The 15,278-nt window shown below is 37.4% G+C and overlaps 1 protein-coding gene across 3 annotated transcripts in view; it reads right to left on the reverse strand.

Moving 5' to 3' along the window:
- The window catches only part of LOC122557335 (zinc finger MYM-type protein 3-like), a 113,656-nt gene that overhangs the window by 42,529 nt on the left and 55,849 nt on the right, over positions 1 to 15,278 (reverse strand). Inside the window, exons 11-14 of one of the 3 annotated variants that reach the window (XM_043704935.1) lie at positions 13,724 to 13,896; positions 10,331 to 10,496; positions 3,828 to 3,898; positions 1,491 to 1,668 (exon numbers count right to left, since the gene is read on the reverse strand). In XM_043704935.1, the coding sequence (XP_043560870.1) occupies positions 1,491 to 1,668; positions 3,828 to 3,898; positions 10,331 to 10,496; positions 13,724 to 13,896 (588 nt within the window). The remainder of the gene's footprint in view (positions 1 to 1,490; positions 1,669 to 3,827; positions 3,899 to 10,330; positions 10,497 to 13,723; positions 13,897 to 15,278) is intronic. The other 2 variants (XM_043704936.1, XM_043704937.1) reach the window with 2 other exon arrangements.

A 15,278-nucleotide genomic window follows, 5' to 3' on the forward strand; every position in this document is an offset into this window, starting at 1 on the left:
GTTAATAGACAAGGCCTTTTCCCTGGGTGGGGAATTGGTGGGGGGGGGGGGGGGGGAGGAGGAGAGTCCACACCTAGACGACATAGATTTTGGGTGAAAGTTGTAAAATTTAAAAAGGAACCTAAGGGACAACTTTTTTAAGCAAAGGGTAGTGCATGCATTGAATGAGCTACCAGAGGATATGGTGGAGGCTGGTACAATGATAACTTTTAAAAGCGACTGGATGGGTATATGAATAGCAAGAGTTCAGAGGGATATGGGTCAAATGCTGACAAATGGGACCAGATTAGGTTGGATATCTGGAGGGCACAGATGAATTGGTCCAAAGGGTCTGTTTCTGTGCTGTACATCTTCATGATGCTGACTCCAGCACAAAAGCTATACAAAAGGCAAAATAATTACTTGGGCTTACAGAACATCTGATCAGTCTGCCAGGGAATAAAAAAATCAGAACACACTACAAAAAATCATTTTCTGAAGACCAGTAAATAGAAACCATAGTAGCCATTTGTGCACAGCAAATATAATAATTTAGAAATGCAACAAATGAGCAGCTGATTAAGATATAATTTATTATGAAGGAACATTGCTAAAAGGCACAGAGAATTCTTTGATCTTCTTAATAGGCTGGTTCTTAAAAATAACTGAAGCAAATAGGATGTTAACCTAAAACAGCAAAATCTTGGACAAAACACCAACAAGCACTCTTCCATCCATAAGTACCCCTCCATATGACTTATCAGACCACTTTATAGGGCTTTGAACATTAACCGTGTTGGACAGGAGTCAAAAATAGCTCCAGACAAAATGAAGATAGTGGATTCCTTTCTCCTTGAGGTTTATTAATGAACTGGTGTTTTTAAGACAAATGAGAGTTTCATGATGACTCATACTGATCCCTGCTTATTTTAAAATTTGTTTGACACTGAATTCAAATGCTGAAGTTGCATCTGCAGGATCTGAACTCATTCTCTGGTTATTGTCATGTCACTTAGACATGACAAATATACTATTGTACTCTTGATGTGGTCCTGGCAGATTTGATGATGGATACTCAGTGCAGATATGCTCAAAATTATACTTCTTGGACTTTAAGAGAGCAAAAGTACAGGCCATAACAAAAGGAAGAACCAGATTATATACTTCCAGGTATCAATCACCATCAAATTTTAAAATAAAACTAACCTGCTGAGTTCAACTTAGTCTCATGGAGATATTGGTTTCCTCACATCAAACTTCACTGACCCAAAAATTTAAGAGATAATTAGAGTCATAAAGACGCACAGCACGGAAACAGACCCTTCAGTCGAACTCATCCATGCAGAAAGATATCCCAACGCAATCTAGTCCCACCTGCCAGCACCTGACCAATTAAAAGCTAATGTTTCTTTGAAATGCTTTTAAAGGAATTCAACAAATATACAGCAAATTAATTCAATTGGCTTTATTATCATGAGTAACAACAATTTCCCTTCATTCTGATCATTTACCTGTTTGACATCCTTTGGACTTCATTTCAGGTTTACAGGAGATGCCCTTATTCTGAGTCAAGGGTTTACACAGTACAGCCTTATTCTTCAGTGTCACAGGAGGTGGAGATGGTGGTGACGGTGGTGGCGGTGGTGGAGGTGGCGGTTGTTGTTTCGATGACCGAGTCTGTACAGATGCCTAATAAGGAACATTTTAAAATTAGAAATATACAGGAGAGTTATCGCATTTCTGGAATAATGAATTTTGAAAAATAAAAAATTAGCCAGAGTGGATTGGATGTGAGACTGCATCATGGAGACAACCAAGTTTCCAAACTGAATTCTTTTTCTGTTGAGTCAGCCAACCTCAGCCATGGTTCTGTTTCGAATTGCTATCCAGTGATGCCTGCTCAAGAGTTTAGTGGAAGGGTCATAAGAAGAGTCAACAGAATCAAACAGGAATTTTGCTGCCCCCTCACATACGCTGTCCAAGCTGACACGTGATGAATGGTCACTGGGTGAGATACAGTACTACTTTCACTCAAGACTGAACTTCAGGATGGGTCAGCAGGGATAATACAGGGCTTATGAAGGGGAGCAGCACACTGGAGAGTGGAATGTCTTCAAAAGAAAAAATGAAATGTCACTGAAGGCTAGATGAACAAGATCACAAAGTCACTGAAAACAATGTATTGAAATTCTGAATCTCATTCGAGAATGCAATCTATCCTTTAATAACAATAAAATAGGCACTGGTTATTACTTGAACTTATAAATACACAATTTCAAAGCTCTGCAATAAAAGGTATGTATTTTGTTTCTGGCCCAGCCACCCAAGTATTATTTCTGCTTTGGGGCTAAACGTGAATGATAATTTTACAGTTGATATGCGCTGAAAAGTGGTCTATTTTGTATAGTTGGGGCATGCTTATACTTCACCTATAGTCTTCGTCCAGCGATACAATTGAAATATGGAGTAGTTATTGGACTTCTCCCCTTTTCTAATTTAATCTCTATAATAGAAATGATTTCAAACCCACCAAAAATCCTGCTTCAATCATTTCCATTAGCCCTGTAATCTATCATCCCATTTGACAAACTAGGCAGAGGAAGACCAGAAACTCACTTCCCCAACTGTTACCACTCCAGTTTATCATTTCCACAAGAAGCTGTCAAATCAAAAGGTTTGAAGGAATGTTGTTTTCAAAAAGGACTCAATATAAACCAAGAACAAGTGCAGGAAAGGAAGGAACACTGAATTTATGCACCTATCCATATTTGTATGTATCTTCAGAATTATCTTCCATTCAATTAAAAGATTTGATTTTAAACAGTCTGACAGTCTAAGATCTTCAGTGTTAACGTCCCCAACCCTAATGCCCATGTGCAAGAGACTCCCAATAAAAGCAGTTAATGCTTTACAAACTGAAATACCAACAAAATATGCTTAAATACACAGTTCTGATGAAGAGTCAAATCTGAAACTTTACCTATTTTTCTCTTTCAGATGTTGAATGGCCTGCTGTACGTTTCCAGCAATTTTTTTGTTTTTATTTCAGATATTCAGCATTCACACTGCTTTTTACCAATGCTTTGCTGATTAACTCCTTAATAAATAAAAGTTATATAAAATAAATGGTTAATAATGGATTTGAAGGTAGGATAAGCACAAAGATAAATCAAATGCTCCATGGAACAGAGTGTTTCTTGCAGTGCTGGAACTGTGAAGGGCAGCTGACTACTTATGAACGACTAATACAAATACAAGGTAGAAATTGTGTTTTGTTCAACTATTATTGGAGACCATATGATATTTTGCAGAACTTTCCCTCATTTCAACGGTGGCATGGAATCCATCAGAGGACAGATTGTACACAGTCTGTGGAGGAAGTAAGCTTGATAAGCCATATAGCCTTTTCCTGTTCAATGCTTTCTTACATTTGTTCGTATCCAATAAGATTATGTATCCATTATACAAAACCAGAAATAAAATTTCAGTCTGCAGAGTAACACAAAGCAAAACAAAAATAAAGGATTAAGACTTAGGTGATTTAGAAATTATAAAGTTGTGATTTTCTGACCTTTGATGACATGTTCAATTTGCCTGAAATGTATAAAGTGCATCCAATTTCCATGGTAACTTTTTCTATAATGTGGGAACTATTGCTTTAAAAATTATGAGTGGAATATGGATGCACTTACCTTAGACATTCAGGGTTCAATCTCTCAACTTTTCAGTTAGCACCCAGAGCATGGGAGGAAGCACACTGAATGTGGAGTTAAAATGGTTAAAAAAAAACACTTCAATCCACTCCTGTGGTAGGTGGAAGATCATTCAAAACAAAAAACTTTACTTACTTCAAACTGCGTGGGAGAGGGAGTCGGAGAGGGAGTCGGAGACGTCGCATTCTTAGACTCCTGCGCCTCATCTGCAAACAAAAGACACAGATTGTTTGAAACAAACTGAGCCGATGTTTGTGACTGTGCACGTTTTGAGAGAGTGTGCACATCTGTGGGTGTGCATGTTTACAAAACTTCAGCAAGTTTTTTGTTCAAAAATCATCCACACAATAATGTGGAAACAATTTGAGGTCACTACTGCACATCTCTGTACTTGCACTAGTTTGCGCAAGTCGTGCAACATTTGCACGACGTACTACCAAACAGTTGCTGGGACAAAACAAACATGCCAATTACTTCTCATACATGTGTGTTTGAGACTTTTTCATACATAACTAAACAAAACAGTTAAATGTTTTTGAAAAGCTGGCAGTTGAATGGAAAGTTCGAAAAGGGACATTGAGGTGCAAACTGATACCAAGGATTTGGATTTGAGGACAGCTCAAACCTATGGGACTTAAAGGATATATTCATATGCCACCTGAAAGAGAGAAAATGAATCTGGAGCAGTCCAACCAAGTACATCTCAGTTAGGAGCTCACCCATTAAAATGACAATTTAAGCCAAGATGGCTATAAACGGAGGTCTAAAAGAATCAACTGGAACAAGATTAAAATTGGAACTAAGTGATGCCATTACAACTCATTACACACATTGCATGCAAAGACCATCCTTCACCTGAACACCACAACAAAATAAACTAATCTACTACTTGTACAGACTGGAAACACAAATAAATCAAAACACATTTAACCAAAACCTTACATCCACTTCAAACTTGTGCACAGCTAAAAGTCATCAGAATGGGGGTGAGATGTTCAATATTGTGAATGGATGCATGCAGGATACGGGACGATATACTGCAGTATCGGTAATTCTTGTGTAACAACAATTTGTTAAGATAAATCTAGTTATAAAGAAAACCGGCAGCAGAAAACTGTGCAACACATCAACCTCCTTTCTGTATTGGGTGGCCTAGAGGTATGACTGCAAACCTTTCATCAAGTCCAACATTGGGAGTCCAAGAATGGTATGGTGGGGTTTGGTTTACTGACCAAAAGCTAAAATAAAAAAATGTAATTCTTAAAACAAAAACAAATTATGAGACAGAATTAGGTGAAAATTTGATTTAGTACTCAAGTCAATCTTTCAGAAATTCATGAATAGTACACGCAAAAGTCAAATAAGCATATTTCTTTGTCCCATTTTAAGATGTTACCCTATTTAGTTATTTGACAATATTTGCACAGCATTGTAAAGATTTCCCTCCCCTCTGACCCCATTTAATATCTTGTCTGTCCTTCAGGATGATTTGCAATCACTCCCAATGCTCTATAAATACCGCCTGACTGTAATTGTCCAAGCAAAGAAATGGTATAGAGCAGCTTAAGAGCTTTGTCTACAACTTGAGGTTAGCAGCAACAACACAAATGAAACATTGATAAATAAAAACATGCAATGTATGAAGAGTAGAGATGGTCAGGCAGTGGGAAGGCATCCAAGGAATTGTATACCACTCCCCGTTGGCAATCATGCTGGCAGAGGTCGGTAAAATTCTGCCCCAAATCTAGATTGTAACATAGGCTTTTAATATTAAAAATGTATATACAATTAGTTACACAGTTGATAAGATCTATATTTGAAGGCAGTAATTTGAAGGCAGTAGATAACTAATTACTGTCTTCAAATATAGATCTTACCAACTGTATAACTAATTGCATGTACATTTTATGAGAACTCCAGTTGACCAGGAACATAACTGGACTTGTCATAATACTATGGCTCAAGGGTTCTTGCAGCGCAATGGTAGTGTCCCTACCAGTGGGACAGAAGATTGGGGTACATGACTCACTTCTTCCTGACACATTATAACAGGTCTGAACAGGTTGGTTAAAAAAAAAATCTATAATATGAGCAATATCTATAATGGCTACACAGGCAGATCACAGTTTTGGAATCCTGCAAAATCTATCATCTACAAGGAACAATGTTAGGAGCATCGTGCAATGCTCTCCACTTGTTGGATTAATGAAGTTCCAACATCTTGATCCACGACAAGTCAACCTGCTTGACTGGAAACCATTGAGCAGCTTAAACATTCACTCCCTTCACCAAAGCAGAATACTGTACTGTGTATAAGATGCACTGCCGCAACTTGTCAAAATTCTTATAACAGCGCCTTCCAAATCCTGACTGCTACATCTCAAAGCAGATATTTAGGAACTCATATTTAGGAACTCCTACAAGTTCCCCTACAAGCCGCATATCATCCTGATTTGAAAACAGTAGCAATCCTTGATTGTCACTGGGTCAACAGCATTGTAGGTGTACCTTATAGATTGCAGCAATTCAAAGTGTGGCTCCTTAAGGGTAATTATAAATGGGCAAAATGTGCTGGCCTTGTAAACAATGTTCTCACTTCATTAGAGAACTTTATTGTACAATACATTCATTGAATTTGGGGTCATAAACATCTTCTTAAGTTGTTCCCATTACAACTATCAGTGCCATATGTATAATCATTAATACTTCACCCTAGAGCTTTAACAGCTCAAAATGGTGTCCAACTTTGGAAAGTAAACCCAAGATAGTGCTGGTTGGTTTTCTACATGGATAGTACATAAAAACATACATAAAAACCATGCTTTACTCCCCTGATATCAGGGTTACACTTACTGACATATGCAAAGCCATAATAATGAATTAACTTTAACTCATCTGTATTGCTGTTCAAGGCTGATGTTAGTACCTATCTTAGCTCAGAATAATTTCAAACCTACATTTTATTTTTCAAAAAGATTACTTTCAAAAATCTTTTTAACAAGATTGCTTTTGTTTGTTTCAAGATTCAGATGAAGTGACCATCTGAACCGTTGGAACAAATGAATACTTTCCCACTCATGTCCAACTATCTATAACCTTGCCTCTAATATTACTATAATGAAACACATAATAGAAAAAAATAAAACTGTTCAATGCATATTGATCAGCATTTGAAAAGACTAAGTATATGCAAACATCCTATGAATTTTTCATTAAAAAGATTCTGATGGAAGGTTTATATCTCAAAGGTTCATATCTTAGATCAAGTTATTTCAAACATAATTTTCTTTTATTGCTACACATGCATACATACAGCATTATAGAATACTTATTCAGCACTCATTCAACTGCAAAGACTGCTAAGAGATGAAGAACTCAATATTTTTATCAGTACAAGATAGTGCATACTAGCCATGAGTCATTGCAATTGGAGTCAGGAGAGAAGTGAAGGTACGAGGTTCGATTTTTAGCTTTCGGACAAAGCAAAAGATGAAGTAGAAACACAGCCAATATTCCAATATGCCAGTCCATAATCTAGCAGATCCTGTATGAAATGTTTATAGTGAGGACCAGTGGATAATTTAGGCAAGAGTCTGATATTATTATACGTCCTACAGTCAGAAATCTCACCAATTTTCACATTACTTAAACGTTACCCGTGGAATTATACACCAGGGTCTGCAACCTCAGCAGAGTAGATTAGTAAACCAGGGTAAACCTTAGAAGATTGTTTGGAAGTATTACAAAACCAGTGAACTAAATGTTTTAAACAACACTAAGATCTGCCCAGAAGAAGGTGTTTACATTAATAGCTGCATCTTTTCAAAAGCTGTCTACTTGTGTTAGTGCAAGGACATCTGTGCAAGTGGAACTTGCAACTGTGTACACACTTGATGAAAATTTCTTCATTTTAAGAACTGCAAGCGTGAATCACTAACACCCATTAAAATTTAAAGTAATCTACAGCGCAATAAAATTAACACATTGTAAAAGCAGAAAATGTCTCATTTCATTATTTTAGCAGATAGTTTAATTTGAGATTAAACTGCTTAATCTAAGGCAAGCACAAAAATCTTTTGTACATTAGTAACTCATTGCAAATTTGGAGGTTATGAAGTGTAGTGAAGAAACACAAACTACCAACACATGAGAAGTATCACGTTGGCTCAGTGGTAATATAATATAATCTAAATAGGAGCAAAAGTAGATCATTCAGCCCCTTAAGCCTCCTCCAACACTCAAAATCTTGGCTGATCTGTTGATTCAAATTTCACATTCCCATCTACCTACAATAATATCTGATATCACAGCTAACAAGAATCTTTCTTCGTGTGTCTTAGAAGTACTCAATAACCTTCAGACAGAGTGCCACAGTCACACAACCTTCTTCAGTTATGCCCTAAAAGGGTGACCTCTAATTTTAAAACAGTATCTCAAGTTCTGTACTGACCCAACATCTTTTCCATGTTCACCGTGTGAAGACCTTCATGGTCTTTGATCAAATAACCCCTCACTCTTCTAAACTCCAATGGGAAAAAAGCCAAGTCTATCCAACCTCTCTCTTAAGAGTATGCATTCCAGTTATCAATTTAGATGTCCTGAACTGCATCCAACTCGTTTACATTGTTCCTCAAATAAGCAGACCAAAACTGCACACATTCTTCAAGATGTGATCTCACCAATACCTTGTACAACTGAGACGTAATATCCTTATCTTTAATACCTCTTGTTAAACAAGATAGCATCTTATTAGCCTTTTTCATTACTTGCTGTACCTGCAAATTACATTTTTGTGACTCATACATAAGAACACCTCAATCCTTCTCCATTTCAGAATTCTGCAATCATTCTCCATTCAAATAATATTGTTTTCATACTTCCTGCCAAAGTGAATAATTTCACACTTTTCCACATTATACTGGGAACTGAACAGATTTTTGCCCACTCACTCAACTTGCTTGCAGCTTCCTTATGTCTTCTTCACTTCCTATCTGCCTTTGTGTCATCCATGACTTGAGCTACTAGATCTTCATCCCCATCATCTAAATTGTAAGAAGTTGAGATCCCAGCCCAGACCTCTGCAAGACTCCATGTCACATCCCTCCAATCAGATAAAGGTATGTATACACTTGTTTCCTGCCAGTCAGACAATCTTCAATGCATGTCAATGAGTTACCTCTGCGTTGAACTTTTATTTTCCACACTAATCTTTGATGCTGCAACTCATCAAATGCCTGCTAGAACTTAGAGTCTGTTCTCACATCAAAGCTGGAAAATCAAGCTCAAACTCCGCCTTAGAATGACAGTGCATAATCAATATTGACACATCCAGTGAAGAAATATTGCATTAAAGATATTGGGTTTTGAATAAAACAACAGATGGAGGTTTGCTTACTTTGCCTAATCATTTAAAGTTCATTTTGAACGGGCTAAATTTCCCACTTTACCAGTCAAAAACAAACCGTAACCAGCAGAGTCAAAAACAAAATCAAATGTATTGTTATTCTTTGAGGTGTGAGACTGTGTTGTAGTCAAATTGCTTGATATAGGATAATAAGCTACATTTCCCAGAAGGAATTCCTTGACTATGAGATACTTTAGGAAATCTTAAGGACATGGAAGGTCTCCAAACATAAAAGTTCATTCTTCCACCATACTAAGATCACACAAGATTCACATGACATGAAAAGTTGTCTGTATGCAAAACACTAAACGTTGATTTACTTTAATATAACAAGGACTGTAAGACAATAACAGTATCAACAACTGCACATCCATTTCAGCACAAGGTATTCAGTTGTCAGTCTGGCAATACTGCTGTAGGACAGGACCAAGAAAAGATTCACTTTATCTTGAGGAGAAAGTGGAGGCAAGCACCAGTCAGGAGTCAAGATGATACAGTTTATCAATAAGTTTAACGTTCTCCAATCAATGAATGCAACCAGGTAATAAAAGGAAGGGAAAAACCTTCTTGACAGGGAAAACTTCTTACAAGCAGATGTGTAAACAGCACATGGCAATTTTTATCACAGAGAGAATTCAAATTTTTTTGGAAATTCATGGCAGTCATGCTACCTCTTCCACAGAATAAGAAAATGTAATGATGAGCAAATACATGCGAAAATGTAATTCTAAATGTAAAAAGCCTGGGAGGACCGACACTTCAAAAACTACTTCCAACTTTTGCTTTATCTAAAGTATTTATATAAAGAGTAAAATTATCTTACTGGCTGAAATCATTCTTGCGCATGTTTCTTCCTCAAAAGACACATTTATCACCACGTTAATCTCTCAATTTATTTGATATAGGAGGTGCTTTCATCTAGTATCCAATACTGAACACATGGGACAGCAAAGCCCTAAATAACTACTACATGATTATGCCAAGTAAATGAAGAATGACCTACAATGACACATATACTGCAAGTTTACAGAGATGCACAGATAACAGCTGATAAAGCAAAGATTAGAACTTGCAAACATCAGCTAAGAATGGCTAAGTGGTCACATCTCAATGGTTACTAATAGCTAATAGATCAATAACTATAGCAATGCACTAGTTGATACACTGATGCCATTTGCTGTACTAGTGTATCACGTCCACTGCCTACAACATGCGACTTTCTCTACCCACTTACTGTTGAGTAGACTTTCAGGTCCCTTCTGCGTCGCTAGATTGGGTTGGTTTTGCTGACTGTAGAAGCGCAAGAGGCACTGCTGGTTGCAGAAGTGTTTAATTTCCCCGCGCCAGTGTACCGTTTCCAGAAGCTTGCCCTGACGTTTGCAGGCATGGCATCTGGCTACCTGAAGGACACAGTGAACAATTAGGAAGCAGTCACCTTCTGCACCCAAACAAACATGTTGCACAAGGCAGGTCACAGCTGTTAACACAAAGCATGGAACGAGAAAAGGGCCATTCAATCCATCAAGCTTGTTCCATCCACAGACAGTGTACAATCTGCCCTACCATGGGCTTTTATTCAATGACCTGAGGGAAAGTTCTGCAAAGTTTCTCCCTGTCCCAAGAAGGTTGAACATGCTTCCACAATATCTATCCAGAGTGACTCAAACCTGGCCAGATGCTCTCCGCAGATGACAGTTTCACGGTCCCAGCGGCACAGGAACCATTGTTTCCATGGAGCATTTGATGATCTCTGTCTGCACCTAACTAATCTTTTATCGCATTCCTAGCCAGATACTTATCCAGCATTTTTTTTCTGACGGAGTTCGATACCATTAACTGCTTTTGCCAGGAGTCTGTTCCACAGATCCATTACTCTGTGAGGAAGGGGGGAGAAAAGGTAAGATTTGTAGGCAAGTCTGAATGACAAGATGGTGAGATTCCATGTCCTAAATACAACATCATCTGTAAGAAAACATTCACGCCTCTTAAGGTTGGCTGCATAATCCAGATTCACAATGTGCCTGTGGAGAAACAGTGGAAGAGTTTTTTTTTAAAAAACCGTTAAGGTAGCTAAAGTAAGGATATGCAACATTTCAAGAAAATTCAACAATAGTACAACTTGTAGGTTTTTCATTCAAAGCTTTCTCCTTTTCGACAACATTAAAGCACCGCAAAATAGGAATAATATGGTTCACCACACGGTACAACACCATCTCTCAGATCGACGGTTCTCATCATAGTTTTGACCTTTTGGAGTTCTTCAGTTAAGCAGATTCTCCTAGAGCTCTCACTCAATTCACTCGTACCTTCACAGACATACTGGCAGTAGAAGTGGACTAAAAATTATTCAACTATTTAAACAAATAATTTGGCAGCACATGCAGCCATATGGCCCAAAGTTCTTTTGCTGGGTTTCTGAAAAAAGCCATGTATTTAGTCCTAATCTCTTTCCCTTAATCTAATTTTTATTTTTTCTTGTTTATATTCCTGTAACTCTTTTGTGAAAAGCATTCAAATACCATAATCGGTTGCCCAAGAAAAGGACCTTCGTAACATTCCTCAATTCTAAGCCTATTTGTCACATTTCATGTTCCTTTGGTGCACCCTCATAACTGACATTATTGTAGTATGCTTTTGCCATATCCTTTTCTGTGGATTTCCCATTCTTCCACAAATTTGGCACCCAAAACTGGACAGATCATCCCAATTGCAGCATAATCAGTTATTATTGTGATTTACATTCTTATGCCTCTACTTCTAAAATGCATGATTCTTCACTTTTAAAATAAAAAAAATTAAAACTACTCACCTTTCTAATGGTTCATATACATGTACTGACAATTCTCTGCACTCATTTACTCTGTTCAGAGTTTTACAGTTAAATATACATTTTCTCTTATCCTTCTTTGAAAAGTAAGCTTATTCTGTGTGAATTTTTTTTCTGGAGACCTCCAAGCAAATTAACTAAGTTCTCAAATATTGTAACTTCTCTATCTTTTGACACTGACATACTTAAGTCTAGAGCTGAAAATGTGTTACTGGAAAAGCGCGGAAGGTCAGGCAGCATCCAAGGAGCAGGAGAATCGACGTTTCGGGCATGAGCCCTTCTTTAGGATTCCTGACTTGCTGCGCTTTTCCAGCAACACATTTTCAGCTCTGATCTCCAGCATCTGCAGTCCTCACTTTCTCCTCGAAGATTTTTCATACTCAAATCTAGGTCTCATATTAAATACAAGACACGCACCATACATAGCTTTGAGAACAACCTGACCTCAGGTGACCACACGTCAAATACACATTACGAATTACTCTCACGCTCCTGTCTTCTTTCACTTCTCTTTTTGCTATTATTTCAATACCTTCATCAATCCAATCAGTGTTTCAACTCCTGCACTAATAACCTTTCATTTCTTCCATCACTCTGAAAGCCAAATGACCAGTTTAACATCTACTATAGGGATCTGTTTACAAGATCACGGATTATCTTGCTAGCTAGCCTTGCTAATATTTTGCTTAGATTTTCTAAGCTATGCTTGATGCTGTAGTTCAGCATCTGTAATTTCATCTCAGCATGCTTCTCCAAACCCTTTCACAAAAGCAAAACAGTGCAGATGTTGAAAACCTGAGATTGAAACAGAAGTGCAGAAGAAACTCAGCAGGTCTGACAGCATCTGTGAAGAGAGAAACAGAGTTAATGTTTGAGAGTAATATGAAGAAGTTTTGAAGTCATCATACTGGACTTGAAACATACCACATTTGCTGAGTTTCTGCAGTCGGCATTATTTTCCATGTCCAATTTCTTAGCTATTCCTGGAATTACATTTAGGACATACCCAAAAATCCCAGTGTCTGTATCCAAATCTGCCAGTCTTTCTTTTAGGTTATCTGAACTTGTTCCTTTTTGCATTATTAAATTGGCTTTTGTTATAAAAGCAATTTAGTTTTCCTTTTAACTGTTCATTCTCCATAACCGTGTATGTCAAGGACATTGGATGGAAAGGGAACTTAAAATTAATATCAAAAATTGTGGCAAAGAGAAACAGTCTCACATTCATTAGCTACAAAAAAAACTTCAACACCTTGTTCCACAGTGAAAAATTCATACAGCTATCATAGCTTTATGAATCACTCAGAAAATTGTGCTGCAGTAACTTGAGTGATTGGATAGATATAATGAGATTTTCAACGAACAAAAGAGTGGAAATAACCAAAGATTAGAACAACACAGGCAAATTCTCAATCTAATGCAGATCTGAAATTATTTTTATTCAAAGTGCTCGATAGGATATTCATTTTTTAAACCTCATACCTTATCATTTCCACTGAATATTGCCTGGTATAGTACAAGCTGCACAAAACAAGAAGGTGCCACATTCAATCTACAATAAGTTTACCTTCCCCCCCCCCAGGGCAGTCTTGTGAGCATTTCATTTTGACAACACCCTTGGGGTGGAAATAAAAAAATCTCCCATAACAATCCATACACTCAGTGAATCACAGGTTTCTAATCTACAGATGAAAAGCCTTGAAGTTCTTTCAACCAGAGGTGAAAGAAAAGGAGGAAAAAAAAATGTGAGGGTGAATGCAAGAGCCAGAAAACTAATGATATGCAACTTTTCCTACTGACCTTGAAGTACCACAGTAGGTATTTGCTTTTGCATTCCTCCCCACAGAAATCCCATGTATTTCCATCCAGCTCTTTGGTCACTGCCCTCTGACAGGTCTGGGAACAGTAAGCACACGTGATGCAGCACAAGCCCAGGTTTTTGGTAAAGTCCTGCTTATAAAGAAGCACACAACCTGCAGACAATGCACACGAAGAAAGAAAATTAAAGTATGTCAAGAATAATGCAGCAAATCAATTACAGCCAAAGGCACCGAAGAAACCAATCGCCTAGTTTTTATAAGGATAACTCTTTTTTCACAAATGATCTTCTCCCTAATTGATTGTCCTTGGAATTTCCACCATTCTCACACACAGATAGATTGCCTGTTCCCAAACAGCACCACACAGAAATGTCAACTGGGGCATCAACAAGTGGAAAATGCAGGATTGGGAAGGAAGTGAGCCTAGTCAACTGATGGGTCACACAAGGTCAGTGGTAAAAGAGCATAAACATCAGTAACATCTCCAGAGCACTCTGCAAACAAGAGAACATTCTGTTGGAATGAAAATTACTTCCAATTGTGTGAACAAAAGATTTCTACTTTGTAAGCTTGCCTCCATTTATCAAATTGCCAAGCATTTACGACAGAGAACTAGAGTATTGGCCAGGAAATACTTCATGTTAAAAACCAGGTAACAACCATTCATATTTTAATGCATAGACATGAATAGTCAGTGCCAAATATGATCAAACAAGGGTCATTATAAAAAGAAACACAAGAAATCAATGTACAACACTCCCTACTTTAAACATCAGATGGCACTTCCAAAGCTAATAAAAAATATTTGTACACTGTGGTTGTAAAGAATGCTGATGAATAGACAATTTAGACATGACAATAATCTTCTTTAAACAAAGGCACAATACTTCAATGCATAGATTCAACTTAAATTATTTCACATAATGCATTGTTATGCCTTCCTTTAGTGTTCCAGTTACAATTGCTTCAAAAAACAACACTGCTGACTCTAAGACTAAGATGAGAAGTAAATATCATGTTAACCAGAGTGGTTCATTTACATTTCAGTTGTAATAAATTCTCCTTTAATTCAGGAAAATCACAATATCTAAACACACTGGAATACTGGAACAAAACCTGATCTCTTATTTTACGGCATTTAAACTAGGTGTGCATATGGGAATGCTCCCAAATTGATTAAACTAATGTACAACAAAGTCATGGAAACGAGCATGTTCGCAGCCTTCACTTCTGCAGAATTAACTGATATCATCCAGAGAAGCATCAGAGATGCAAAAATTTGCTTCCACTCTGAATTAGCCAAGTGGAGTGAGCAAAAGCTTCAGACAGCTAGTGACCTGTACTGAGTAAAGAATAATATGCAGATATTGAATGAAGAAAAGATTCAGTTCTGAGGAAGTGTCACTGGATCAGAAACATTAACTCCAATTTTGCTTCACAGAAGCTGCCAGACCTGCTGATTTTTTCCAGCAACTTTTCTTAAAAAAAAAGATCACTGATGGTGAATTTATCCCCACACACACTGGAACACCAAT

Source organism: Chiloscyllium plagiosum, chromosome 15 (genome assembly GCF_004010195.1).
Source record: "Chiloscyllium plagiosum isolate BGI_BamShark_2017 chromosome 15, ASM401019v2, whole genome shotgun sequence".
Lineage (NCBI taxonomy): Eukaryota > Metazoa > Chordata > Chondrichthyes > Orectolobiformes > Hemiscylliidae > Chiloscyllium > Chiloscyllium plagiosum.